Source organism: Thunnus maccoyii, chromosome 9 (genome assembly GCF_910596095.1).
Source record: "Thunnus maccoyii chromosome 9, fThuMac1.1, whole genome shotgun sequence".
In the NCBI taxonomy this organism is placed as follows: domain Eukaryota; kingdom Metazoa; phylum Chordata; class Actinopteri; order Scombriformes; family Scombridae; genus Thunnus; species Thunnus maccoyii.
Genome location: NC_056541.1, coordinates 6,480,765 through 6,505,319, shown reverse-complemented (window position 1 = coordinate 6,505,319; position 24,555 = coordinate 6,480,765). Strand labels below are relative to the sequence as shown.

Sequence of the window (24,555 nt, the reverse complement as noted above, 5' to 3'; positions counted from 1 at the left end):
AAGAGTACGAGTTTGAAAATGAAAAAGATCTGGAGGTGTGGAGCTAGAAAGAGGTGACGGTAGCAGATCTCTGTAGGCTGCTCTCTGTTTGAGACTAGTAGCTTAACGAATACAGATACAAAGTAGTCGTCGGTCTCTGGTCTCTCATGAATCTGCAGTTCTATGTGTTGAGTAATTTACATACTCCGCTCCGACTCGACACTTGTTTTTAGCTGCTGTATTGATGAACCAACAACGTCAGAGATTTGACATTGTTTCATGTCATTCTTTTAACGGTCGAGGCAATTTGTTAAATATACGTCATAGAGAAACTGGAGATCACGACCAAACACTTAGAGTGGTAAACAACTCTGTGCTTCCATTTCCACATTAATCAAAACAAGTGTGACTGGCTCTCACTGGTTGTTGCTCGCACTGCGTCAGAGGACAGGCGCCAGGTTTTGATGAGGAAGAAGAATGCATGAATAAAAAAAAGACCAGGTGTGTCCTTGGGTAGCATTTAAATCATCTGCTGCTCTGTTTCTATCTTTTGATAATGCTTATTTAGCTTTACTAATATAGTTAGGATAAGAAGGTGAAGGATGCAGTTTGCTTTATACTCATTATTCGGTGCAGACTGAGCCTCGATTGGTTGGTATCAACTGTATAAACCCTGACGCAAGTCCACGTTCTTGTGTTTTTTTTCTTTTTCTTATATCTAGATATTATTGTTCATATTATTAACACTAAGTTTATTCTTCAATACACCTATAATGCAATATACCTACAATTATGAAAAACATATTATTAACAACTTTCACCCAGTTACAGTACAGTCCAGGGCCGGACGATATGACCAAAATCTCATATCCCAATATAGGTCATTTTATATCCTGATAACGATACCTATCCTGATATAGCACATGTTAATTCAATGAATAAATAGTTGGTCCATGTCAACCTCCCCTCCCCAGCAATATCAACGATAGAGTATAATATGGAACAATAGACATTTTTACATATATATCGTCATATCGGACAGCCCTAGTACAATCTTGCTCCAGAGCAGCTGTCCCACACTTAACTCTTATAACAGTCAACATGTCAAGTCTCATGTTTTACCTGTTAGATCACATCTTAATGCCATCATCTGTAATGTACACGTATGGGACACGTTGTTTTATGCAAATACGCAAAAGAGCCTAAAATGTTAAGATTTTTAACTTACTGTTATATACGACAAGGAAAGACAGCAAACGCCAAAGAACATTTGGCATTTTTGCTTGAAAAATGACCAAAAATGATTAATAGATTATCAAATCAAACACGCTACAGCTATGTAATGTAGGAAAATACACTGTAAATGTCGGACTTGTCTGTAGCAACAGATATAATAGGCTCAGGTTGGGACGACAGACAAAAAAAATGGACAGTGACATCCTTTCTTATTATCATTGCATCGCTGACAGATTCTGATTTTAGCATTAAAACAGAAACAATTGATCAGCATTAATTACATCTATCAACCTTTTTGTACCAGCCTTTTATTTTAGCATGACAAACAAACTGTAAGCTGCCTGGAAAGGCCTTAAAGCAACCATGAAATACTGGTTTAGCCTCACTCATTTGTTTCCATGAAGCATGACAGCTGGAACAAAAACCTCCTCTTACCCTGTGTTGCATGAAGGAGAATGTACTTTTTTTCAGTGGGCCTTGGCAGACAGACTGACCGATCGACTGACAGATACAGACAGACAGAGGGGAGAGCTGACCTGAAAGCGGCACCGACTGCATTTCTGACTGTTGATGTTAACCTTTACCTTGCCAGCAGCTCTGTAAAACTTGGCCACCACTTAATGTGTGTCATGTTGCATAATCGGCTCTGCCAGCCAAAAGGGTGAGGCACTGCTGTGTCTGTGGTGTGAGACTCGCAAGTGTAAACACACTGCAAGCCTGATGGGTAATGCATCAGTTAGAGTATCCTTTCAGAGCATAAGCCTGCCCGTTGGAGGACATTTTAACTGAAACCTTTCTCCCGATCCTTCGCTGTCAGTCCGACCAGGCAGTTTTAACGCCTCCTTTCTCAAACTCCTCCGGCAAAACTCGCCTCGGAAGAAACGTTTACAACGCTGAGATTCATGAAGAGTGACAAAATGAGCAAATAAGATATGCTAATGTTTTGCTAAGAGCTACGTGTGTTCAGTGGCCTAAACTTTTGGCCTCGGAGACATAAAAGAGCATTCTGGACGGGCACAGCTCCTGACATATCTGGAGCTGCCGTAGAGGAAAAAAAAAAAAAAAAGCAAAGAAAATATCCTTTTTGATTAGAAAAAGAAAGTGAGCCAGTTCCTCTTTGCAGTGAACTGTAGTCGGGCACAAGAGTTTTATTCACTAATAGTTCTTAATGTTCCTTGTTGACTTAGCCAAGGCTTGTTGCAGAGTCTTGACCCCAGAGCTGTTTGGGTATATGGTTTGAGGTACAGGAGGGGAGGCACACCAAGATATGCAAAGCCAAGCTATTTCTTCCAAGTTTTCTCCTCTCGCAGTTGAGGGTTCAGTTCAGTGTGTACTGCAGGGGTGCTTTTTATTGATATTTATGTATTTAAACATTTTTAATCATGACCTATATAAACTTGAGAGGAGCCCACATTTTCTGTTGTTGTTACAGACAGACATTGAGAGCCATTCACCAGCAGTGAGGTTTTATTTTAGGTCAAGCGTGGACTCCTCATCGCCTCCTCAAAGACTGTCTGTAAATGTTTGCTCCGTTTGGTGGAGCAGCACAAAAAGAACCAGAGTTAATTCTCACTTCTTTAATTCTCACAAAATCCTCACAGATATGCTAGAAAACTGACTTGTATCGAGGATATAGATAAGAGGATTTACTATCATATTCATTTTCTTCGTAAATACACGTCTGGCATATATTTTAAAATCTCTGTTTATTATCATTAAGCATTCTCAAATATAGTCTCTACCTTTCCTGCAAGAGATGAGAGGTTTTCAGTGCCCCCCCCCCCTGCAAATCCTAAGAAATTACCTTGTGTATTTTTTCCCCTTAAAGTTCCTTTAAAGGCCGGGGATGAAAATGGCAGGTAATGATGACGAAGGTTTGCTCACATTTTTTGAAAGCAAACACACCTTTGAACAACACCAAGGGTGAAAGGTGGCAGTGTCCGGGGCTGAATCCACCTTTTTTTTTTTTTTCTCAACGTTGCAGTACCTCAACTTTTTTCTCTCTCTCTCCCTCTCTCTCTCTCTCTCTCTCTCTCTCTCTTTAAACGAAAGCACGTTCATACCGACCTCCTTAAGAAGTTTAGACTGAAAGAGACTGTTTTTGAAAAACTGGAGCCCTTCAGCTGAATCCCATATGTTTTCTTTGGCAGACAAGTGCTGTCTGCTTGGCCGGGGCTGATGTTGGGGATATTAAACTGATGGAACACAGGACTCTTGATCCCTTTTTTGAGGGTTGTATTTAGGTACCAACTGGCTGAGCCTCCGTCAGACACCTGCCATTGTCTTCTCTGATATTGGATAACACTGAATACTGGGTGGCAAAAAATGTGCCATCGTAAACCTTTCCTGCTGTAGCGCCAGACTCGAGATGGTAGAGTTGTTTTTTAAGGATTTCAAGTCTTGCGTAATGTTAAAGAGTGGCTTTGAAGTCAGTTGTTGCTTTATGTTTTTTACACCGCTTATGGGATGGTCGCCAAATAATCATCCACCAGGCATTTTATCTTTCAGACCTGCCCTCGCAGAGACATAATTTCCAACTGGAGATGCATTTTCCTGAAGCCTTTTGTTTGTGAAAGAGATTTTTTTGGATGATAATTTTTAAGTAGTTTGGATGAGGGTGAAGCGATGCATGAATACAGTTCCTGCGGGTCCGCTCAGATAATCTCATGCATGCTTTCGTCCACACATGATTTCACCTTGAGTTAACCTCGCTGACATCGAGCAGATTCAATTAAAACAGGAAAAACAGACTTGTTTGAGGAAAGGTTGTCAAATCAACAGTATCAATACTGGTACCACATGTGTAAAACGATACAATCGACATTAATTATACGTTTGATTGTATTGAAAAGTCCTGAAGCTATTAAAAAAAAAAGATCAGATCCACAATCAGATTTTCAACCTGAGGCTGCACAGATGAAACAACAGAGGACAAACAGCAAATCCTCATATATGATAACTAGAAAATATAAATAAAAATATATATGGAGCTAGCAAATATTTAGCATGTCTGTCTGTCCAGAGGATGAAGCCTGCTGACTTTGGTGACACCCTGATATTTCCTCTAGTGTCACCATGAGGACTATTTGAAGGATTTCCATGAAATGTGGTAAAGATATTCATGGTCCCCTCAGAATGAATTGTTAGCGCTTTCATGATCCCTTATACCTGCATTAACTGATTTCTTTGGCCACTTGGGGGCAGCTGAAACAAGTTGTGAACACATCATTGACGCATCATCACCTTTCAAGGTATATTTACATATCTACCAGCTACAGAGCAACATTATCATTCATTCGGAGTTGTGTTTTGTCCATCTGGTGAATGTAAGTCCATTATTTTCGCTCTCTATCAACTCCTGAAGGAAATATCTGGCTCTTTAGCTGCTAAATGCTCCACTATGTTCACTAGCTAGTTGCTAATTGTGTCTGTTTGGTGCTGAGCAGGTAGCGTACAGTGGCTTTTTATAGCTTTTACTCTATGTACAGTGTTTTGTCAATTGATTAATTGACTAATGGGTTCAGTGGTAATGAGGATGTTTACGTCTTTTGCTAGCTGCTGTGCTTCATTAGCTTGGACTTCTCTTCCTGATAAAGTCGTATTTTTTAACCACTGATTGATAAAAGAGAGTGAAAAAGCATAATAAATTTACACTTTTGGACAGTGATTTGTTACATTTGCAATAGATATTTTTTTCTTTTCTATTCATATATCGAGCTGCTCTCTCTTGTGTAGTGTGTCTTCATCAATAATGTCCATTACAGGCCACTGTAGGCTGTGCAAGAGGTCAGATTATAAAAGGTCAGTCAGCAATTGACCAGCAATCTATCCAAGTACTGCCTATCAAGCACCTCACAGCCTGCTTAAAATGTTCCTACAGCCAGTCGATAAAAGGTGCTGAAGCCTTTCAGTGTAGTGAACTAACTGAGCTGTATGATTCATTAAGCAACAGCAGGCACACATCGGAAAAGAGAAAGCAGCGCTTAGTGAGCAGCTGCGCTGGGAAACTGCTCGACGGCCAACCAGCAGCAGCAGATGATGGTGTGTAAGGAAAACATGTAATAGTGAGTCAGTAAACTGCACACCAAATGTTTTTGCATCTGTTACGGGCAGAGTCGCGGCTTCAACTGAGGACACGGAGGTCATGTTGTTGTTTTTTTTTTTCTCTTCTTTTGGAGATAAATAAATAAAGATAAATATGTCTGAAAATGATCAAAAAAGTGTTTCATTATTCTAATCTTGACTTTAATTGAAATGATTTCCTGTTGTGGTTTCCAGCCACCTGACTCAACAGATCCAGAGTCTGATCACTGGATTCAATGAGCCCCAGAGCCGCTCTAAGTGATGATATTTTTAAAGAGCTCGTCTGGGGATCATATGGTAGAAAACTAACTTTGGAATGGAAATATATGTTAATGGATTAATAAACTAAGAACAGACAGTTTAGAGGAAGTAAAGCTTTAAAAGCATGGAGTTCATACCAGCTATATGACAGCAGAGAATACACCATAAACAAGAAAACAAGTCTCAGCATGTTAGGCGTTGTACAATAATAAAATACAACTTAAATCCTTGCCTGCACTTTATCCTCATACGCAAATTATGCATTAACAATACAGTTAGACTCTGTGTCTAAATTATACACAGCTTGAGTGGCTAATCGGTCTATTACTGTATGTGCTGCATACAGAAGAGGACATGTTTTTCTGATACTAATAAGTAACCCCTCCATTCATTCAGTAGGTAAAAATAACAAATTACATCATCTTAACAATATCTAACAAGTAATCGTTACAGACGTTTTTTTATGGAGAAATACTGAGCATTTGGTGGTTACAGCTTCTTGAATGTGAGGAAACTTCGTGTAACTTGAATAGTAGTAAATAGTGTCTTTGGATTTTGTAGGATTGATCAAACAAAACAAGACATTTAAAGACGTCCCCATGGGCTTTATAACATTGTAATGGGCATTTTTCTGACATTTTATAGACAAAATGATTAGTCGATAATGAAAATAATTGTTAGTTGCATCCCTAGTTGGCTGGACCGGCCACAGACCGGCCCTACAACTGTAGCTGTGAGTGAGTGAGTGTTTGAGTGAGTGATGAAGTTATTGAGTGTTGGAGTTTCCCCATTGGCTGTTGCTGTTTCAAAATGAATCAGCATGAGATGATAGAAGCGGAGGACAGCAGCGTGACGCAGAGTGACTGTGTTTCCTGCTCCGAGCTCTGACGCTCTCAGCTCCGGTTTTAAATGCACCGAAGTCGGATAAACTCCTGTTAAAAAGACACGTACCAGTGTCTGTACCGTCTCCTCTTCTACCATCCAGTGTGATCAACTCTCTGGCTGGCGGCGCTGTCAGCAGCCAGCAGGAGAGACGCTCTACGGTGCGTTTGGATTTTATAACTGCAAGCTTTTTATTTCTCTGATGTTTTCACATCAAAAATGATGAACAGCAGCATTAAAACACGAGTCTTGCAGGTAAAAGACTCACGTAGCTGTTGTATCAGTTTTAGTGTGGGTCGGCTACTCTGCAGGTGCGCTTGATTTGATTGTAACTGCGGTAACTGGGTGGAGATAAGCCTCCTTAATTTGCAAAATGCTGTCAAAACTTTCATTTACAGTTTCTGCCGCAGCCTCCATGATCATCAACCAGGAACAATTAAAGCACCCCAAATAACCATCACTCTGCCAAAACACTAAGTAATTAGAATAGTTATAAATAACTCAAGTGTAGCTTAACCATGTCATGTGATATGCTACTTCAGTACACTTTACCACCAAATATTACTGCACGAATTCACATTATAGACACTACCACTGACTATCCCTATAACACACTGGCCACAGTTTCACACATTGACCATACACAGTCCAGCCATATACTAGGTTTTGACTTGTTTATTTATCTGTGTGCACAGTATATCAATCGAAATGCTAATTTGATAAATCTATTTGCTTGGTTTAGTAATCTGTTCACACAGATTTCCACATTAATATTCTTTTTCTATCATGTGAGCGATGTATATCTGCCCTCACAATGGATTAAAATGTCTTGACTCATACTATAGTCCTAAATGTTTTCCGTGATGGTTGGATTTGATGCTCACAACCTCCTCAGTACTTCTTAAATCCTTCCTCCGGCCCTGCTGGTGAAGAGGAGGTTCATCATATTTTAATCTGGATGGATTGTTTACTTGATTTGTCACTTCCTGCGAGCCACAGAGGCCTTCTCACAGTGAAGCCACAGCGCTTACCGCTGTCCTCAAACAGTCACGCTGTACAATTCTCTAATTGACAGAAATTACATTATGTTACACCAGGTAAAATAATCACCCAAGTATGTCCTTCAATTATTCATCAAGCATTTGCTCAGATGTTCCTCTGTTAGTGAGAGAAAGTCGCTATGCACTAAGACTCACTGATCCTGTTTTCTGTTTAATCTTTCTTATTTATTTTCTTTATTTCTGTAATTTTGAGGTAAAGATTTATTTGGACTATATTGATGCTACTCTTGACCTACAGTATGATTGAATAGCACTGATAATTTGAATATTATTGCTTTATGGTAACATTTAAATTGGACATGACATTTCTGACGTGGCATTTCTAATTGATTACCAGTACTGTGGTAAATCCTGTCTTTAAAATCCTTCTGTGTTTTTGCATTTCAAGTGTAGTATCATCAATATTATATAGATAGGAAAAAAAGCAAAAAAAAATCATATAAAATTATCTTGACAAGTACTTGAAATGACCTCAAAATGAACTCGCCAGCAGCAGACAGTATGAGCTCACGTGCTTTTAGCTCATGTGTTGTGTATCCTCCTTAAAGGCCACAGCGGTCCAGAACAAACACTGTTGTTAACTACTAACTTTATCATGGTGGCAAGATCGCTGCGAGAGTCGGCTGTGATCCTCCTGCTAGAGATGATGATGTAACAAAATAAGGGCTGTAATGAAATTTTCTTCAAATATGTGCTCGGTATTATTCGTCTCCAAGGTCTCAATTTCTGTTTAGAGCAACAATGCGGTCAGTCTCGCTGTTCATCTGTTTCTCCAATGCGCTCTGCATATCACTCATCATACTGCTCAGCTGATTGTCGAAGTTGTCCCGCATATACAGCTGTGAAATGTCTTTGTTCTTCCCAGACATCTCCAATCCAGGTTCTTTCTTGTCTAATCTACGGAGATGTCTTGTATCTTCCGTTCAGATATTTCAGGTAGGCAATGAGTGCTAGATAATCCCAGTAACGGGACAAATGACTCGTCCCTTCGTCCACTGTGGGTCCAATCAAAAATACCAAGGTGTGCTGGTGTGCTGGTGTGGAAACACACCAGGAGAGATGTATGTGCAAAGTTTCACATTCATCTGCTGAAAGTTTCTCTGCGCTTACTGAAAACTTAAGTTTAAAAGGGTCGGCCTACAAGCATTATTAGTGACATCACAACTATTTTAGAAGCCGATCCTGGTCCAGTATGTAACTCACACAAGTGTGATGTGGAAACTTGAAGCCTCCAGCGCATAAACACTGAGGACGGACTTTTCAGTGAAGGACGAGACATCTTGTGTCCAGCTGTTTAACTTTTGAAAATGAAAATATTCATAGATTCTGGATTTTTAATGAGGTAGAAGGAGTAGATTTAGATTTTAAGAATTTCTAACTTGGTAATTGAACTTTTTTGTGGAAAAAAAACATATCAGACATAAATTATTAATCAAAGCAGTATATCGTTACATGTCTATATATGTAAAACATGTCTGAAGGGTATCTTTAACTTGTTTTCTCAACTGTAATTTTGATTTTTTGCATTTCAGCAAGAATAGTTTTCACTTTAGTTATTTTTTTCTGTTTGATGTGCTACCTTATTAAGTTTACTAGTTGCATTTGGTCTCAGCATTGTGTTTTAAGCCCTGAAGTCCTGCAATTCATCTAAATATATTCACCCCATATTTGTTGCTCTAAAAGAATACAATTTATTAAAAATGTGAAGCAAAAATTCTGCGCGTATCTTAAACTAGCTTGCTAGCTGTTGAATAAATTGCCACTGACTGTATTTGGTGTAGACTAGAAGATTAAATGGGTGTTCAGACAGAAAACAGTGCTGCTTTAAAAAAAAAAAAAAACACAAGAGGCAGCATGGGTGAGGGCGTGTTGCTTCAAGTACGAGAAGATGATGATGACCAGGAAGTTGGATTCATCATAAATCCATTTATCTGAAGCCTCATCAGACACCCAAACACACAAGACAGGATTTCACCACTCTGGAAAGTTGTCACAACAGCAATCATGTACACTTGCACATATTTGATTAACCAACAAAGCGTTGCGCCTGCAAGTTGAGCCAGGTTAAGTTTGTTTACTGAACAACTCTGCGTTTTTTTTTTTTTGCCTGAGCTCATTGAAATGAATGAGTGGGCTCCATTTCTTCACACAGTGCTAACGTGTGTATGAACACGTCCTTAAAAGTAATGTGAGTAGTACAGGATGAGTCATTATAAGAGATTCATGCAACAACAACGCATGCTAACGCTCTCAAAGTTTAAGTAAACATGTGCGCTTTTATCCGATGCCACCCTCAGGGCAAAATATACTTTCCCTCTACTAGTAGTAAGGATCTCTCTCTTGTGTAATGAGCATTACAGCCTCACTGGTCCACTTGACTGGCTTTTGACTTTTAGGCTTGTCAGGGTGTTTAACTGTAACTGTTGACAAAATGACCAGTATTGTTTTTCTTTATCTGAGACCAGTAATAAATCGATGTTTATTACTCAAAACATATTTTTTGGTGTAGTTACCCTTTAAGTCGTGTGTTGAAGGAGCATGAAAAGAGTCAGTAAATGTAAGGGAACGCAGGCAGACCGCTGCTTAATATCTATATAATATTGATATATGTGGAACACCCTACCGACTGAAACTGTATCACCTACCACACCTTCACACAAAGTCTCAAGGCCTGGCTTTTAAAAAGTCAGATATGTACATTTCTAATCAACATAGTACATTGCTCATTTTATTATTATTATTGTTATTACTGGATAACCTGCTGCTAACTTGTCCTTTGCCTGTTGCCTTGTGTAGCTTTGGTATGCATGGAGTATCTACTGATATTTTATTAACAATCTTATGTTCTTCTATAGATGCATCTTATAACTCTGTGTTGGCTTGTGTGTTAGGTGTATATCACCATTTTATTAACCCCTAACTGCATCTTTTAGCATTTTATCAAGATCAACATAATGTTTATTGTATTTTATTTATTTAGTCTACTGTTTATTGCTGCTTTGAATGTCTGCATGTACCAAAAGATGGTTGTGGTCAGTATTGCTCGGCTGTGTTTTGTTGCTTCATGTTGCTTGCACGGCTATATGTGCAGAAATGATGTCTGTTGTTGCTGTGTTATTGTACTGATGTTTTTCTGTTTCCTGTTGCTCTGCTTGGCTTGTGTTCTGTCTTTATAGTTCTTGTTTCGTTGCCATTGCTGTCTTTATGGCATCCTGTTGTAAATTTTTATCACTTTAAAGGTTTCAAAACATATCGCCAAAAGACTGCAGTTGAAAATTATCCAGCTGGCTAACACTGGCACATTTACAGAAATGTTGATTAATGTGTATTGTCTTTATAAATAAATAAAATGAAATCTCTTTGATTAATTTAATCATATTGCTAATTTAACACATTTTTGATTAGATTTGACTTTAATCAGACATGGTAAGATGAAAACAAAGAAATTGAAACCTTAACTAACAACAAAATCATTTGTCACAATTTAATACCCTCAGTCTTGACATTGGTGTGGTCACCTTCAACCTGCAGATTCTTCTTTACCTCACCTGAATGCGTAACCAGTTTCAGCTCATCTCGGCCTGGAAGATGAGATTTGAAATAAACTGAAATTTGTTTCTGAACTATTTCTTCCCCTGCGTGTTTGAGAGTTTTAATCAAAACAAAACGAGGAAGAACATGCCTTATTATGCATTTTCTCTGAAAAATAAATTTCAGGACAGCTGTATCCAATTGTTTACAGTATGTATCCATTCAGCCAAATTGGTAAAAGCTCAGCACTTCCTTTGGTTGACACAGATTAATGAAACGCCTCATTGAGACAGTGGAGGATTTTTTTTTGCTTTGCTAACACACAGCGAGCACATTTCTGTTAGATATTCCAACTGAATAACACATTGGTGTCTTTTTTTTATGGGTTTACATAAAGCAAAAGTCTGGAATTAATGAACTGTTCTCTATTCTATACTTGGACAAGCTTAGATAAAAAGGTTTAAAAACTATGGAAGCAAGCAGTATTGGCTGTATTGATCAGAGCTTGGCTGTGATGGCCCAGTTGTGTTTTTATCTCCAAGAGTTGAGTGAAAAACTTATTCAATGAAAGTGCTGACAACGTTCAGCAAAGCCTCTAGTTGTTGAAAGATTCATCCAATCTCTGCATCATGCCATGAAGCAGCTTTGATCAATATTTAAATGCCAGCTCTCAGTTTCATTATGTACATTCCTGGATGACGTTGGTTTTTCAGAGTTAGATCTGGACCCTCACCCTTTTTTTAACAAGAAAGTGGCACTTTAAGGTCCTCGGATAGTTCATAAGTTGGTCAGAATTAGACGCCACAACCAGGCAGTATCACGACTTTCTTTCCAATTATCCGTTTGTTTGCACAGCCCCAGAGTCCCTAAGAGGCGCTTCAGTAGGTCTGCACCCTAATTTATAATGTGCGAGAGGAGAGATTCGGATCTAGACTGTGCTCAGCATTTCAGCACAGTATTTCATCGGCATCCGAGCCCATTAATTTCTGAGACCTTCCTATTTCTCCACCGCAAAAATGGGATCGGTAAATAAGAGAAGGCCACACTGACTTCATTTCAGTTTAATTCCCAATATGTCTCTGAGCTCGCTGTCAACATGCCAGTCTTAAGGTGAATTTGTGTAGCTGCAAGCAGAGGAGACAATCAAGGTGGAAGATGAGCTCAGAGTAAATAATAATAATAATAATAAAGTCTACTACAAGATGTGGTAGTGGGTGTAATGCTGGGAATAATTCAGGCTGGATAATCTGCTGAGTTTGTCTCTGAATACTAGTGCATGTGACGAATCGGTAATTGGTACATTCCTTGGCAAACTGCATTACAGCCTGACAATGTATGCTGACATAAAGATTATTTATAATCCGTATCTGCAACCGATGCCTGCAGGTGTAAGATAAATGTACACAATAAACCGAACAGGAAATCCGTGCCGCAAATATACGGAAAGGCAACAACGAGACAAATGTAAATTTTTAAAATGTTCTCTCACATGAACTTATTTGACATTTAATTTGGTTAGTTTGGTTTTTTTGATAGCTAGAAATTGGGCTGATGCAGCTACTAATCCTTTAAAATCAATAATGTCTTATTTAAAATCTGTTTCCGACAGCACCATTTTCATGTTGCTCTGCACAAGATGCTGTTCTCTTTGATGAGGAAGATGTGCATAAGATCATCTTATTCTCATCACAGTACTCTCCTCATCCGATTTTCTTTCAGTATGTGTCTATATGCTCTACTGTAAGTTGGCTGGCGACATACTACATACATTTAAGGCTTTGTTGTATAAGCATTGTGTGGCTGATAGCCTCTAACAGTCAAGGTATCTGAGTGTATGTCTCTGTCAATGGAGCCATGTTCTATTTCTACATTTTCTTTCTTGATTTGATTTAAAAAAATGTCAGCTCCTTAGAATTTATGTGCAATAGTCAGAGTGTTGCTTGTGATCTAAGTGAGCTCTGTGCCGAGCTCTCATATCACCTGGCGATATGCAAGCATTTCTAATAAATGGGTTGGTGATTTTAATTCCAAACAAGAATTTGTTTTGGCTCACACCTTCATTTTTTTCTCTTATCTAGATGTGTGATTTCAGATTATTAATTTGGAGGCAGCAGTGGAATTCATGCCCATACAAACTTCACAAAACTTCAGGCATAATTAGAAAGCAAATTGTAACATTTTTGCCTTCAAGGTACCTTGTAGAGTTTTTAACAAAGACTAGTACCAGGCAGCGGTTTTTTGATGAATGAGATCAGTTTATTTTTTTTATCTCATGCTCGATTAGCACACTCACGAGTGTGTGAATTACACATTCCTTCCATCATACGCATTCCTGCAGAGGGTAGTAATGGAAATTTGTAGTGCATGCAAGCCATAAAACAGGAATAATAAAGAAACAAACAACTCAGATGCATCAGTTGTTAGTTGGACCAGTTTGATGGTAAATGAAACTGCCAATGTCTATAAAATGAAATGAGACTTTACTGTATGACGTTCCTTATATTATAATATATATTATATATTAATATATTAATATATATTATATTATATATTATAACTATTCCGCTTATTGTCAGTAGGTGGTGGTAATGCGCCGAGAAACGTAGCAGTGCGTCAGAAAAAGGTGGGCAAGGTGAAGATGCTAGCTGCTGTAAACAATTCATGTTTCAAAATATTTAAAAAAATCTGCTTTGCAAATGTTTTCTGAGGAAGGAAATACATTCAACAGGCCTCAAGGTGATTTTCTTAGAAGTACCTGAGTGTAAACAGAGTTGTGTTTGTTTACAAGACAACATATACACAGGTATATCCTGAACGCTGGTGGTTTCAACCGTCTATCTGAGCATGTCGAAGTGTTTTGTAAAAAGTTTGATGATTAAGTCAACAAGGACTTTGAGTACATGTTGCATCATTTTAATCCCAATCAAATATATATTAATTGTATTTTATGTTTGTGGCTCCTCATGTCAGCTCCCATGATGAGAAATGATCCCAACCGAAAGGGGCCGTGCAGCTGGAAGCTCAAATAATCTGATTTCCATGTGACACATGTCAGCATCATAACCTGGTTAGAACACTTTGGCAAATGAATACTATGATCATGGGAAACCTTGCTGTGTTGCCAAGGGAAACCTGGTCCTCTTATAAACTGCACATACTCAGACGAACACAGCATTATGGGTACATTTTGATGTCAGAAAAATGGCAGCAAGTACTGTATTACTCATGTTTTGGGAGCATCATGTCTTCTCCCTCTGCTGCAGAACTAAAGAGGTCATCTGAATGCTAAAGCTTTAAATATCTTTCACTGGGAGACTGTTCATGTATGTGGAGCATACCCAGGGACATGAATATCCTATTAATGTGTTCATTAGTGGCAGCGGGGGCGACTCAGTAGCACAGTATTAAAGTTACATGTAAACTTGAATATGAACTTAAATTGGAGTCCAGCCAGTAGTGCATGTAAAAGGGAGGAGAGAGAGAGGGGGAGTGTGGGTTGATCAGAGACTATGGGAGTTGGAAATTAGTTCAGTGTGCATGTTGGTTGCAAGGCACCATATGTGCTCAGTCCAACAGAGTGTTAGTGAAGAGGCCAGAGCGAGGTAAGGCCTTCGAGATGCAGCGTTGGAGCTGGACCGGCCGACCAATCGACCGAGAGCTGGAACAAATTCCACTGGAGCTCTGTGAGAGACGGCTCTGTGTGCGTACAGGTGCACGGTTACAGCACTTTTTCTGCCAAGGCAACCTGGTCTCTAATGGATGAACTCTACTGCTAAACATTAAATCATTAGTGTTCCTCCTGTTTCAGTGGATGCCTCTGGTGCTCACAGGAAAATGATGCTCGTTCTGCACGGCCCAGACGAGCTGAGCATACATATTTTCATTTTTACATTTATCTTCTCGAAACATTACACAGGTCAGAGGCTTTATTGGCATTCTGAATTGCATTTGTGACAGCTCTGAAGGGCACATTTTAAATATTTGTTTAGATGAGATGCACTGTAATTATAGAAAATGCCTATAGATGGTTTAGCAGAATGGATTGCTAGGTCAAGGTTGTGTACATTCTCCTCAATGGCGGCTTATGCTAATGTATCAACCATATGGTGTGTTTGGATGCAGCTTTACTAAACCTTCACGCATGCAACACCTGCTTTAGAACATCATTTGGATCTGATGAGCTGCGCGTTCAGCTGGTTTGTGTGTTATTGCGTTAGCTGGACAGTAAAAGCCTTTATATCAGCCCTAAACCGCGGGCATGACTCGCTTCTTATTGCAGAAAATCTGGGGGTAGCAGGTATCCATCACAAAGCAATTTCGTTCCAATGTGTCTCTAATGATGTGAAGCTTTCTGATCACCGCCTGCAGCTGCTTATAATTGCAAACAACAATCGCAGCAACATATAAGAATGTCACATGGAGAGTCCCAAATACATTAAAGCAGGCAGTCAGTACTTAGAAAGACACATTTTCTGACTTATTGCATTTATACCCGTCTTCTCATTTCCATGCATTTTATATTTTTTTCTCACTAGGACATTATGGTGGAGTCTGTGTACTTATACATCAAGAAAAATAAATTGCATAGATTTCATTTTCTCCAGAGGTTCCCCCATAAAGTAAATGATCTTATTAGATTTAGGAGAACCTTGCTGCATAAATTTACATATTAATCAAGAAAAAAAGATTTTCCTGAAAATACTGTTATAGCTTAATGCAGTAATTGTCTTGACTTATGACCATATTAGCATAATTGTTGGTATTTTATTGGTGATGATGGTAAGGAATCAAGATCTAATCTTAAAATCTAATCTAATCCCTCTATGTGGCAATGTCAGAGCCTTAATGCTGTATGAGTTGCATTATTCTACACACTGATTGACCTGGTATTGTTTTGCAGGCTGGGATGATCCGCACTGACTCGGACGAGTATTTCATTGAGCCGCTGGAGAGAGGCACCCAGGAGCTGGAGGACCAGGGCAGAGTCCATGTGGTTTACCGCAGGTCGGCTGTGCTTAAGGCCCCCTCCGATATCTCTGTGGACTACCAGCAACTAGGTAGGATTCATCACCTGAAGAATTACTGCTAAAGGAGCCGACAGCAGTCCAGAGGGTGTTACTAGAGCTGGTACTGCTGCAGTAGTAATATTTCTAACAAAGGGACTTTCTTTTGTGGTTTAATCTTGCAGATGAAGTGAGGAGTTGCATTTAGGCTTCTATAATCAAGTCATCCATCAATCTTCTATATATAATCAATGCTTCATTCAACTCTGAACTATGCTTGACAGCTAACTGCTATCTGTAAGCGGAAAAACTAGTCCAGAGATGAAATAAAACCACTCGACAATGTGCCTTCACCAACTCAAAGTTCATTAGCTATATTATACTTTAACACCTCCTAATATCCTCCTCAAAAAGCTGATGAAAGTTTAGCTGCCCACGTCTGAAGGGAGCGCCACCGCCCATTAAGGCCACACATGTCAGAATAACAACAAGCGCTCCTTTTCTTCGACTTTCATAGGAGGGGGGTTGTCACAGGGTTGGCCACAGTCAGCCCTGTAAGCAAACAGGACCGCTGCAGCACCGCTCGCCACAGCTACCCCGTGCTGTGAGGCTGTAGTGGAAATGCATTTCATTGTGGGCTGACTTAGCAAGGTGTGGCTAAAGCGGACCGAACCAAGCTAATGGAAACACCCTAATGGTTGGGTCAAGAAGGAAAAAAAAAAAAGAGAGCTAGACGGAGAGGTTGAAACCTTGGCTCCTTTCTCACCTCCGCACAGCTGACCAACTGGTGTGAAGTGGGTGTGAATGTAAGATTGTCAGTTTGGAAGCTTACAGAAATGGTCTAAAAGGTGTTAGTGGGAGGAGGTGTCTGAAGCTATTCAAGCGTCCAACAAGCAGTTCTGTTGAAACCTGCTGCTACAAATAAAGTCAGTACTCTTTTACATAAATGATTATTCTTGACCTGAGGAGCAGAATGTAAATAGATTTTAACGGCATCTCACGGTCTTCATTGATGACTCAGGTGTTGCAGTGTTTTACGGAACATGTGGAACGTCTGTCACATGATAACAACAGGATGAGTCTCCTCCATTCGCAGATAAAAATCTTGAAAAAGACAGTGAGCAGACCTTTAAGTTTATATTTGTGTGTCACACAAATGACTGCTTCTAAAGCTGCTGCTGCTGCTGCTACTTCTACCAAGGCTGTTACTGCTTCTTCTGAATACCCATTTTGCCCTCTGTTTAGTCTAAACAAATGTCACTGTTTCTACTGACGGAAACAAGTAATGCGTCATATCCACTGTGAAGCAGAGCTGTGCCCAGAAATGACTATGAATCCTGTCAACCACTGTGTATTTAGGAATAACAAATGTTGAAGCGTCAAAGAAGAGGCAATGGTTGAGTCACTTTTATCGGCTATAAGGAGAAGAAAAACTTATTGTAGATTAAAATGTCACTCAGTTTGAATGTAAAAGAACACATTTAAACTTTTATAGAGCCTGTCAAAATGTAGAAGAAACATTCTGTTGGGATTCGCAATCAATGTGCTCGGTTCAGTCATGGTCCATCTGGATGTGACTGTGGTGTAAACAGAGCTGAAATACTGGTTTTGAGCCAGAAAGGCTGCATCATCATGGGAATGATGTGCATATGTATGCTCTCTTAATGAATGCACAGTAATGTCAAGTGTGTCACAGGACTCTGTCACAGCAGCTTCTGACAGACTCGCTAAGTGTTGCATTTCCTTTGACATATCTAAACAAAATCATCTGCCAGAGGAGATATTTGCTCTGATCGCTGTTGTGGAAACCACTTTCCCTGTCATTATGCCATCACAAACTGAAAACTAAAGAAAAGTAAACCCAAAGACAGAGCCAAGATTGCTCAGGCAATCAGCTGCTCAGTTTCTAATTCCACTATATTTTAGCTTCTAAACCCGCCACCCTCCCTCCAAAGCAGGCTGGCACACAACCTGTGAAATTTTCTGTGTGAATATTTATTTGCCTTGGAGTTTTGAGCAGTGTAAAATCCCAAAGGGATTTTGGCATGATGCTGGCTGTATTTTTAATCACATGTTATTCATTTAATACCTTGTGGAGCATCTGAATTCATAAGAAAAAAAGGAAAAAAAGATTTTTGTTTATTAAAGTTTGTCTCAAAACAACTCCCAAAAACCTTGAGGAGCAGCTATTGGTGCTTATATTCAGTATTCCTTTGCTATATAAATATTTCACATTTGTACATTTCTCAACTATAAGCATTGGAAATGCCACACTAATTTAAGTTGTCCACGCTATTGGCTGTTTATGATCATCTCACCGGGGATGCAAGAACTGCACAGTTCTTAATTTGATCGCTAGGAGATAACAGGAATCCAACAGGGAGAAATACATAAAATCCTGGTGGATATAAACACAACAAGTCTGTCACAATCAATGAAACCTGCGCTGAGGTTTCATTGTATTTGAATTATTGATAGAGAAGAAAACAAGACTCAGTATGGAGCTACACTGATTGCAGTGATCACAGGAGGGTGTTGGTATGTGCAGTATTGTCATGAAATCCTGTGGATGTATGTAAATGAAAGTTATTCTTTCAGGTGCAATCAGTATGTTGTCATATGGAGAAGCTTTCCATCCCCCTAAATGACAGGCAGAAGATCAGCCAATTGTCTGAAATTAAATTTGAACATATTTTCACTTCCGAACACTGAGGAGATCAAATGAAACATGAGATGTCCATGTATTCACTCTGTTTAGAGAAAGCTGGACTCCCCCGCTGTTACACCTTTTTCTTCTTGTGCCTCTTTGAAATGAAGCATCACAGAAGAGCCATGTGTGGTAAACATGTTGTACACATGTTGTATACGACATGCTCATGTACTGATGTCATCCTTAAAGAGTCTCAACAATTCAACCCTCATCCTACTGTGTAACATACAAGGTCTACCGACTGGGGTCCCTGGGGACCCCAAGAATAAACTACTGTAAGAAACAACCAGCATAAAAAAATGTTAACTTATTTCTTCTCAAAATGTTATTAGTTATGTAATTAATGTCGTCTGAAAAAAAACAACAGATTATTAGTATCATTTTAGGAAATTTACAGTTCATTTCCATATTGTGTAAAACAAAAATATATACTTTTCTTTAATGGAAATTGCAGTTTTTATCCTAAGAAAAAACTTCCGACAAAGCCTTCAAAATGACTGACAGTGTGCCTCCACCCCCCCCAATAGTGTGTTATACTTTAAATTAGGACCCATGGCAAACATGAACTCAATAAATAGTTCCATCTATTAAAACTACATAGGTGGAATCGAGTTCTTTTGACTGGGGACCCCAATACATTGGTGTTTTTTTAAAAACCAATAATTAAAACAGAAAGCGAAAAGAATGATATGAAGTCAGTAGGAACAAATTGATTGACAAAGTCATGAAAAACTGGAATGGTAGAATAAAGCACCTCTGGTATCTGCGGGTATCTTAATTGGTAGGATTGAGGTTAACGCAGCCTGTTGTTGCCAACATGAGAAGTTAACAGGTGCAGCTTTCTTCATTTTTACCAGAATATTGTTTCATTGGATATGACAGTAATACAGAAGACACATAAAACTCAGTTGTAATTTCTTCTCTTGACTAATAAAGGGTTAAAAGTGATGCAGGTATAGGTGCTGTGGATGATTATTCAGCCTGTACAGCAGGGTGTTCTGGGCCTCGCTCCCTTCTAGTGATATTTTGGTGTTGATTGGATTTCATACCTTGAACCAATCTAGTCTCTGTCGTGTCCTTTGACTAGAGGATTGGAAGATTGATTTTCCAGGCTCACTCTGTGTGATGTCAGTGGATGAGACATTTCTCCCTTCTCTTAACAAGCACCGCTGTGATGCTTCTGGGCAAAGCACGTCTTGCCTTTAAGGAGCTGCTCTGTGGGTGAAATTAACCAAAGCTGCTGTACTCGGCAGCTTCGAGGTGTGACTGAGAAGATTTAAGGGCACTTTCCTAAAACTGTCTTTCATGTTGTATTTTGCTACCTATGTGTGTCTAATCTCTAAAAGCCCATGACTCTCCTCGGATCTCCATGTAAAGATTTATCATGACATTCCATGTATTTCGCTATAAGGAACTGAATACTTCAGTGACTTTCACATCTGAAAGGGTTGGATAAACACATTTGTACAGGCGTGACCTTTAGTGCTGATCATACTGTAGACAAGACACAGTGTGTGTGTCTGTTTACCATTCTAGGAACTGATGGTATGCAGCCTCACTGTTGTCAGTGATACTGAATAGTTTTCTGTGAGCTTACATGAGCCACAGTGCTGGTTTCCAGTGGAAGATAAGTCAACAGGCACAATGAACAGGCTTCCCAGGAACAGACGGGCAGAGCAGAAGCTTAGAAAGTGTTGCCACCTCTTACAATCTTCCTGATCTTGGTATTTTGGTGGTTAAAGTTGTTTCAGCACCTCTTAGTTCCTGTTGAGGGCTGAGAGTCAGACTGTGACGTGTGATGTTGTGGAAACTGCTCTTCTGTGGCAACTGGCCTCCCAGTGACGAGAAAGTTTGTCAGTTTTACTCAAACAGTTGCCATTTTTTAAAACTTGCTAGACTTGTGCATATTGTGGACACCTGAATAAAGTACATCATCTTTCGTAATCCTGCTATCCATTTTCCGCTGCTTATCTGGGACCGGGTCACAGTGGCAGCAGACTGAACAAAGTAACACAGACATCTTTTTCTGTGGCAAACCCTCCAGTTCCTCCAGGGGGATCCTGAAGCGTTCCCAAGCTGGATGAGATATTTAATCCCTCCTGTGTGTTGTGGGCCTGCCCCGGGGTCTCCTACTAGTTGGATGTGCATGGAACAGCTCAAAAGGGATGCAGCCAGGAGGCATCCCGATGAGAAGCCCAATCCACCAGACCTGGCGCCCTGAGCAGCTGCTGAACTCCGAGCCCCCCCCCCCGGATGTCTGAGCTCCTCACCCTATCTGTATGGTACTTTCTCAGGTGTCATCACATGATTTAAACCTTCATTAACTGATTTTTTTGTCCACTGCTTTTCAGTGAAACAACATTTACGTATCATCACCTTTTGAGTCGATATGTTGAACTTGTTAGCAAACAGTTGCTTATTTACACACCCAGGAGTTACGGAGCAACATGATCATTTACTGGATTCGTGTTTCTGTCCACCTGGTGAATGTTAGTCCAATATTCACTTTCCTTTAGCTCTGTTTTTACTCTCTACCAACTCCTCAGGGAAATATCTGGCTCTTTAGCTGCTAAATGCTCCACTATGTTCACCAGCTGGCTGCTAACTGTGTCTGTTTGCTGTTTGGAGCTGGTAGTAGTGTACAGTGGGTTTTTAGAGCTGCCTGCAGCGGCTGAAAACAACACTATGAGAGCGCTGAGAGTGAACCATCGACAGTAAAGTTGCATTGTCATTTGATACATTGTTTTGATTAAAAATGTCAATTATAGCCACTTTAAATACAGAACTTCAGTCATCTTATAAGAGTTGGTTGTATATGTGGGAGCATGGTGAATACCTTCTTTGGTCTTTCTCTATCCAGTGGCTCCTGGTGGACGACCTTTGACACCTTCTCAGCTGATGAAAGTGATGTCAAGTCTTTCTTTGTGGAAGATTAAAAGCCTTTTCTTCTGGTTTCAGGCTTCCCATAAGAACCTGTTAAAACCTGGCTGCAGGGATTTTCTCCCTTTCAGCCACAAGAGCATCATCGTGATAACACCGCGTGTTAGTTAATAAATGCTGCAGCTCCTCAACACCAAGAAAATACTCGTCTATTGAAGGCCCTGAAGTTAGCAACAATGCATTAGCCTAACCTGATCAGGCTAATTTAAGGTGTACCGACCTTTAAGGTGGACCAGCAATTCTCATTTCAGTGTCAATCTCAGCCGCTCTTTAACAGAGAACGGAGAAATGTCTGGCTGATGAATGTCTTGGAGTTTTTGATGACACACCCCCAAAACTATGTGAACAAGGGGCGTCCACATACTTTTATAGCATGCTTTATAACTGACTTTCCCTTGCAGCTTATGGTGAGGGAGTATCCTCAACCTCTGTTAAGGTCACATAGACTATGGGAATCGTAACTGTTTCGGCCTCGCCTATAACAAAAGATTATCCCGCCGCTTGTGGAACGAGATTCTGAGTAAATAAATCTTCACCTTTTTGCTTAATTTCTCAGTTTTAACAATTCGGCTTGTAGAAACGGGATTCTGCTGACACTCCTGAAAGTAAAACAGCCGTGAGCATTTTCTGTTTCCCCATAAAACAAATTTCTGTGATATGAGATGCCAAAGAAAGCAAATAAAAGCCAGAGGATTACACACAGAAAGGTGCTAATAATCATCCAGAACATTGTTTCTTTACAGAGCTCCACTGGATCAACACTTTGATTCATGGAAAAGATTTTTATCTGAGAAGAGCTCTTACAGATCATACTGTTGTCTATGTTTGAAGGTTCAGAAATTTAAGATCAAACTGTACTAGCCAACAGTGACAGATCATTTATTTATTCTGCTTTTTTTTTTTTTTGTAGTTGACAATTAAATTCAGATGAGACGGTGCTTACTTCACATTATCTTATACGGTTAATGTTCAAACTTAATTCTCGACCTTGGAAACAGCAGCTTACAGTGGATTAAAAGCTCCAGAACAGCTAATAAATGGACCTTGTCACAGACTGCGATTGTTTTCTCAACTGCAGAATCAAAGGTCAAGAATGAACTTTGAACCTCGGCTTTTTCACTCCCTTTATTTACGTATCTTAGCCAGGCATGCCACGTATTGCACATTATTTTCCAGATAAGACGGGATACTCGGAAATGCCGTCAGTTTGCATGTCGCGCACGCACATCTTTCATGTCCAGATGCTGAGTCCTAAAAATTGTAGATACTTTCTGTAAGATGCTCCCTCAAAAACAAAGAGCCAATCACTCTTTCTGAATGTAATAAAGAAGAATGTTTTTTAAAAAGAGCATTTTACAGTGTTGCAAGTCTACCACAGAAAAACTGTCCTAGAACATGAACAGTACAACTTGCAAATTGATGCCACTTCTGAGTAGCCCAATTTATCAGGAAAATGACGATATGTGGCATGCCTGCATGAAATGTAGCGCTAAAAGCCTGTAAATAAAGGGAGTGAAACCTGAGCAAGAGAGCCACAGGGTTAAAAGCTGAGGTTCAAAGGTCATTCTTGACCTCTGATGCTGCGAGAGATAACAATCATGGTCTGTGACAAGGTTCATTTAGTAGCTGTTCTGGAGCTTTCAATCTGCTGTTTCCAAGGTCCAGATTCAAGTTCAACATTAACTTACTTTACTTTCTGATTTTTTCATGGTGTGCAGGATCTATTGCTGTCCAAATTATATGAGATAATGTGAAGTAAGCACCTTTTCATAGAATTTAATTGTTTATCAACTACAAAAACCCCCCCAAAACAAACCCAGAATAAACAAACGAGTCACTATTGTCTAGTAGGTTTGATATAAACCTTCAAACATGGACAATATAATATGTCTCTCATCAGAAAGTGTTGATCCAGTAGAGCTCTGTTAAGGATGATTATTAGCACCCCTCAATGTGTCAGTTTGTGATAAGGTGAGTTTTTTTTCCCCAGTATGTCCAGTGGTTTTCAACACATCAAAATATCTGTATAAGAAAGGATAGAGGAGAGTGCCATTGTTCCAGGAATATAAGAATCATGTTGATAAGACAGTATGAGCCTTAATAATGTCAAAAAATGTATTGATAGTGTAAAACTAATAAAAGAAAATATTAACAGATTTTGTCACTCTGAGGTTATTTATTTATTTTGTCTTCTACTTGCAGGATAATCATGTTTTATTAGTCAATGTTTGTTTACATTTTGGCAAATTTGCACCACAAAAAGTCATGTTGAATTAGCTACTGGCAGTTTCTGTTAACACTGTAACCACAAATGTACAGATAAAAAAAACACAGGAAAGAAAACTTATAAACATGATGATTATCAGCGGAGACAGTCATGGCTGGAGGCGTTATGTTTTCAGGTTTTCTGTCTGTGAACGAGATATCTCAGGAACGTCTTGAGGGAATTTCTTCAAATTTGGCACAAATGTCCACTTGGACTCGAGGATGAACTGATTAGAATTTGGTGGTCAAAGGTCAAAGGTCACTGTGACCTCACAAAACAGCAAACACCAGTTTTGGCCATAACTCAAGAATTCATTTACTGATTATGACAAAGTTTCACACAAATGTCTAATAAGATAAAATGATGGAAGTGATGGCATTTTATTTCCAAAAGGGCAAAGGTCAACTTCACTGTGACATCATAATGTTCTGCAAAAACACTTTTCTGGCGATTATTCAACGCCATAATCAGGAACAGAGTAGATTGTGACCATATTTCACATTTTGTCGGATACTGAATCAATGACACTAATCTCGGTTCCCACCTTGAAACTGTGGTGATTGTAAAGATCTTCTGTGCTGCCGGGTTGAAGATGTGTGTGAA

The 24,555-nt window shown here is 39.4% G+C and overlaps 1 protein-coding gene across 1 annotated transcript in view; it reads left to right on the top strand.

The window, feature by feature from the left end:
• Positions 1 to 24,555, top strand: part of adamts3 (ADAM metallopeptidase with thrombospondin type 1 motif, 3) — a 152,461-nt gene that overhangs the window by 16,471 nt on the left and 111,435 nt on the right. Inside the window, exon 4 of the mRNA XM_042422035.1 lies at positions 15,934 to 16,090. Coding sequence (XP_042277969.1) covers positions 15,934 to 16,090 — 157 coding nt within the window. The remainder of the gene's footprint in view (positions 1 to 15,933; positions 16,091 to 24,555) is intronic.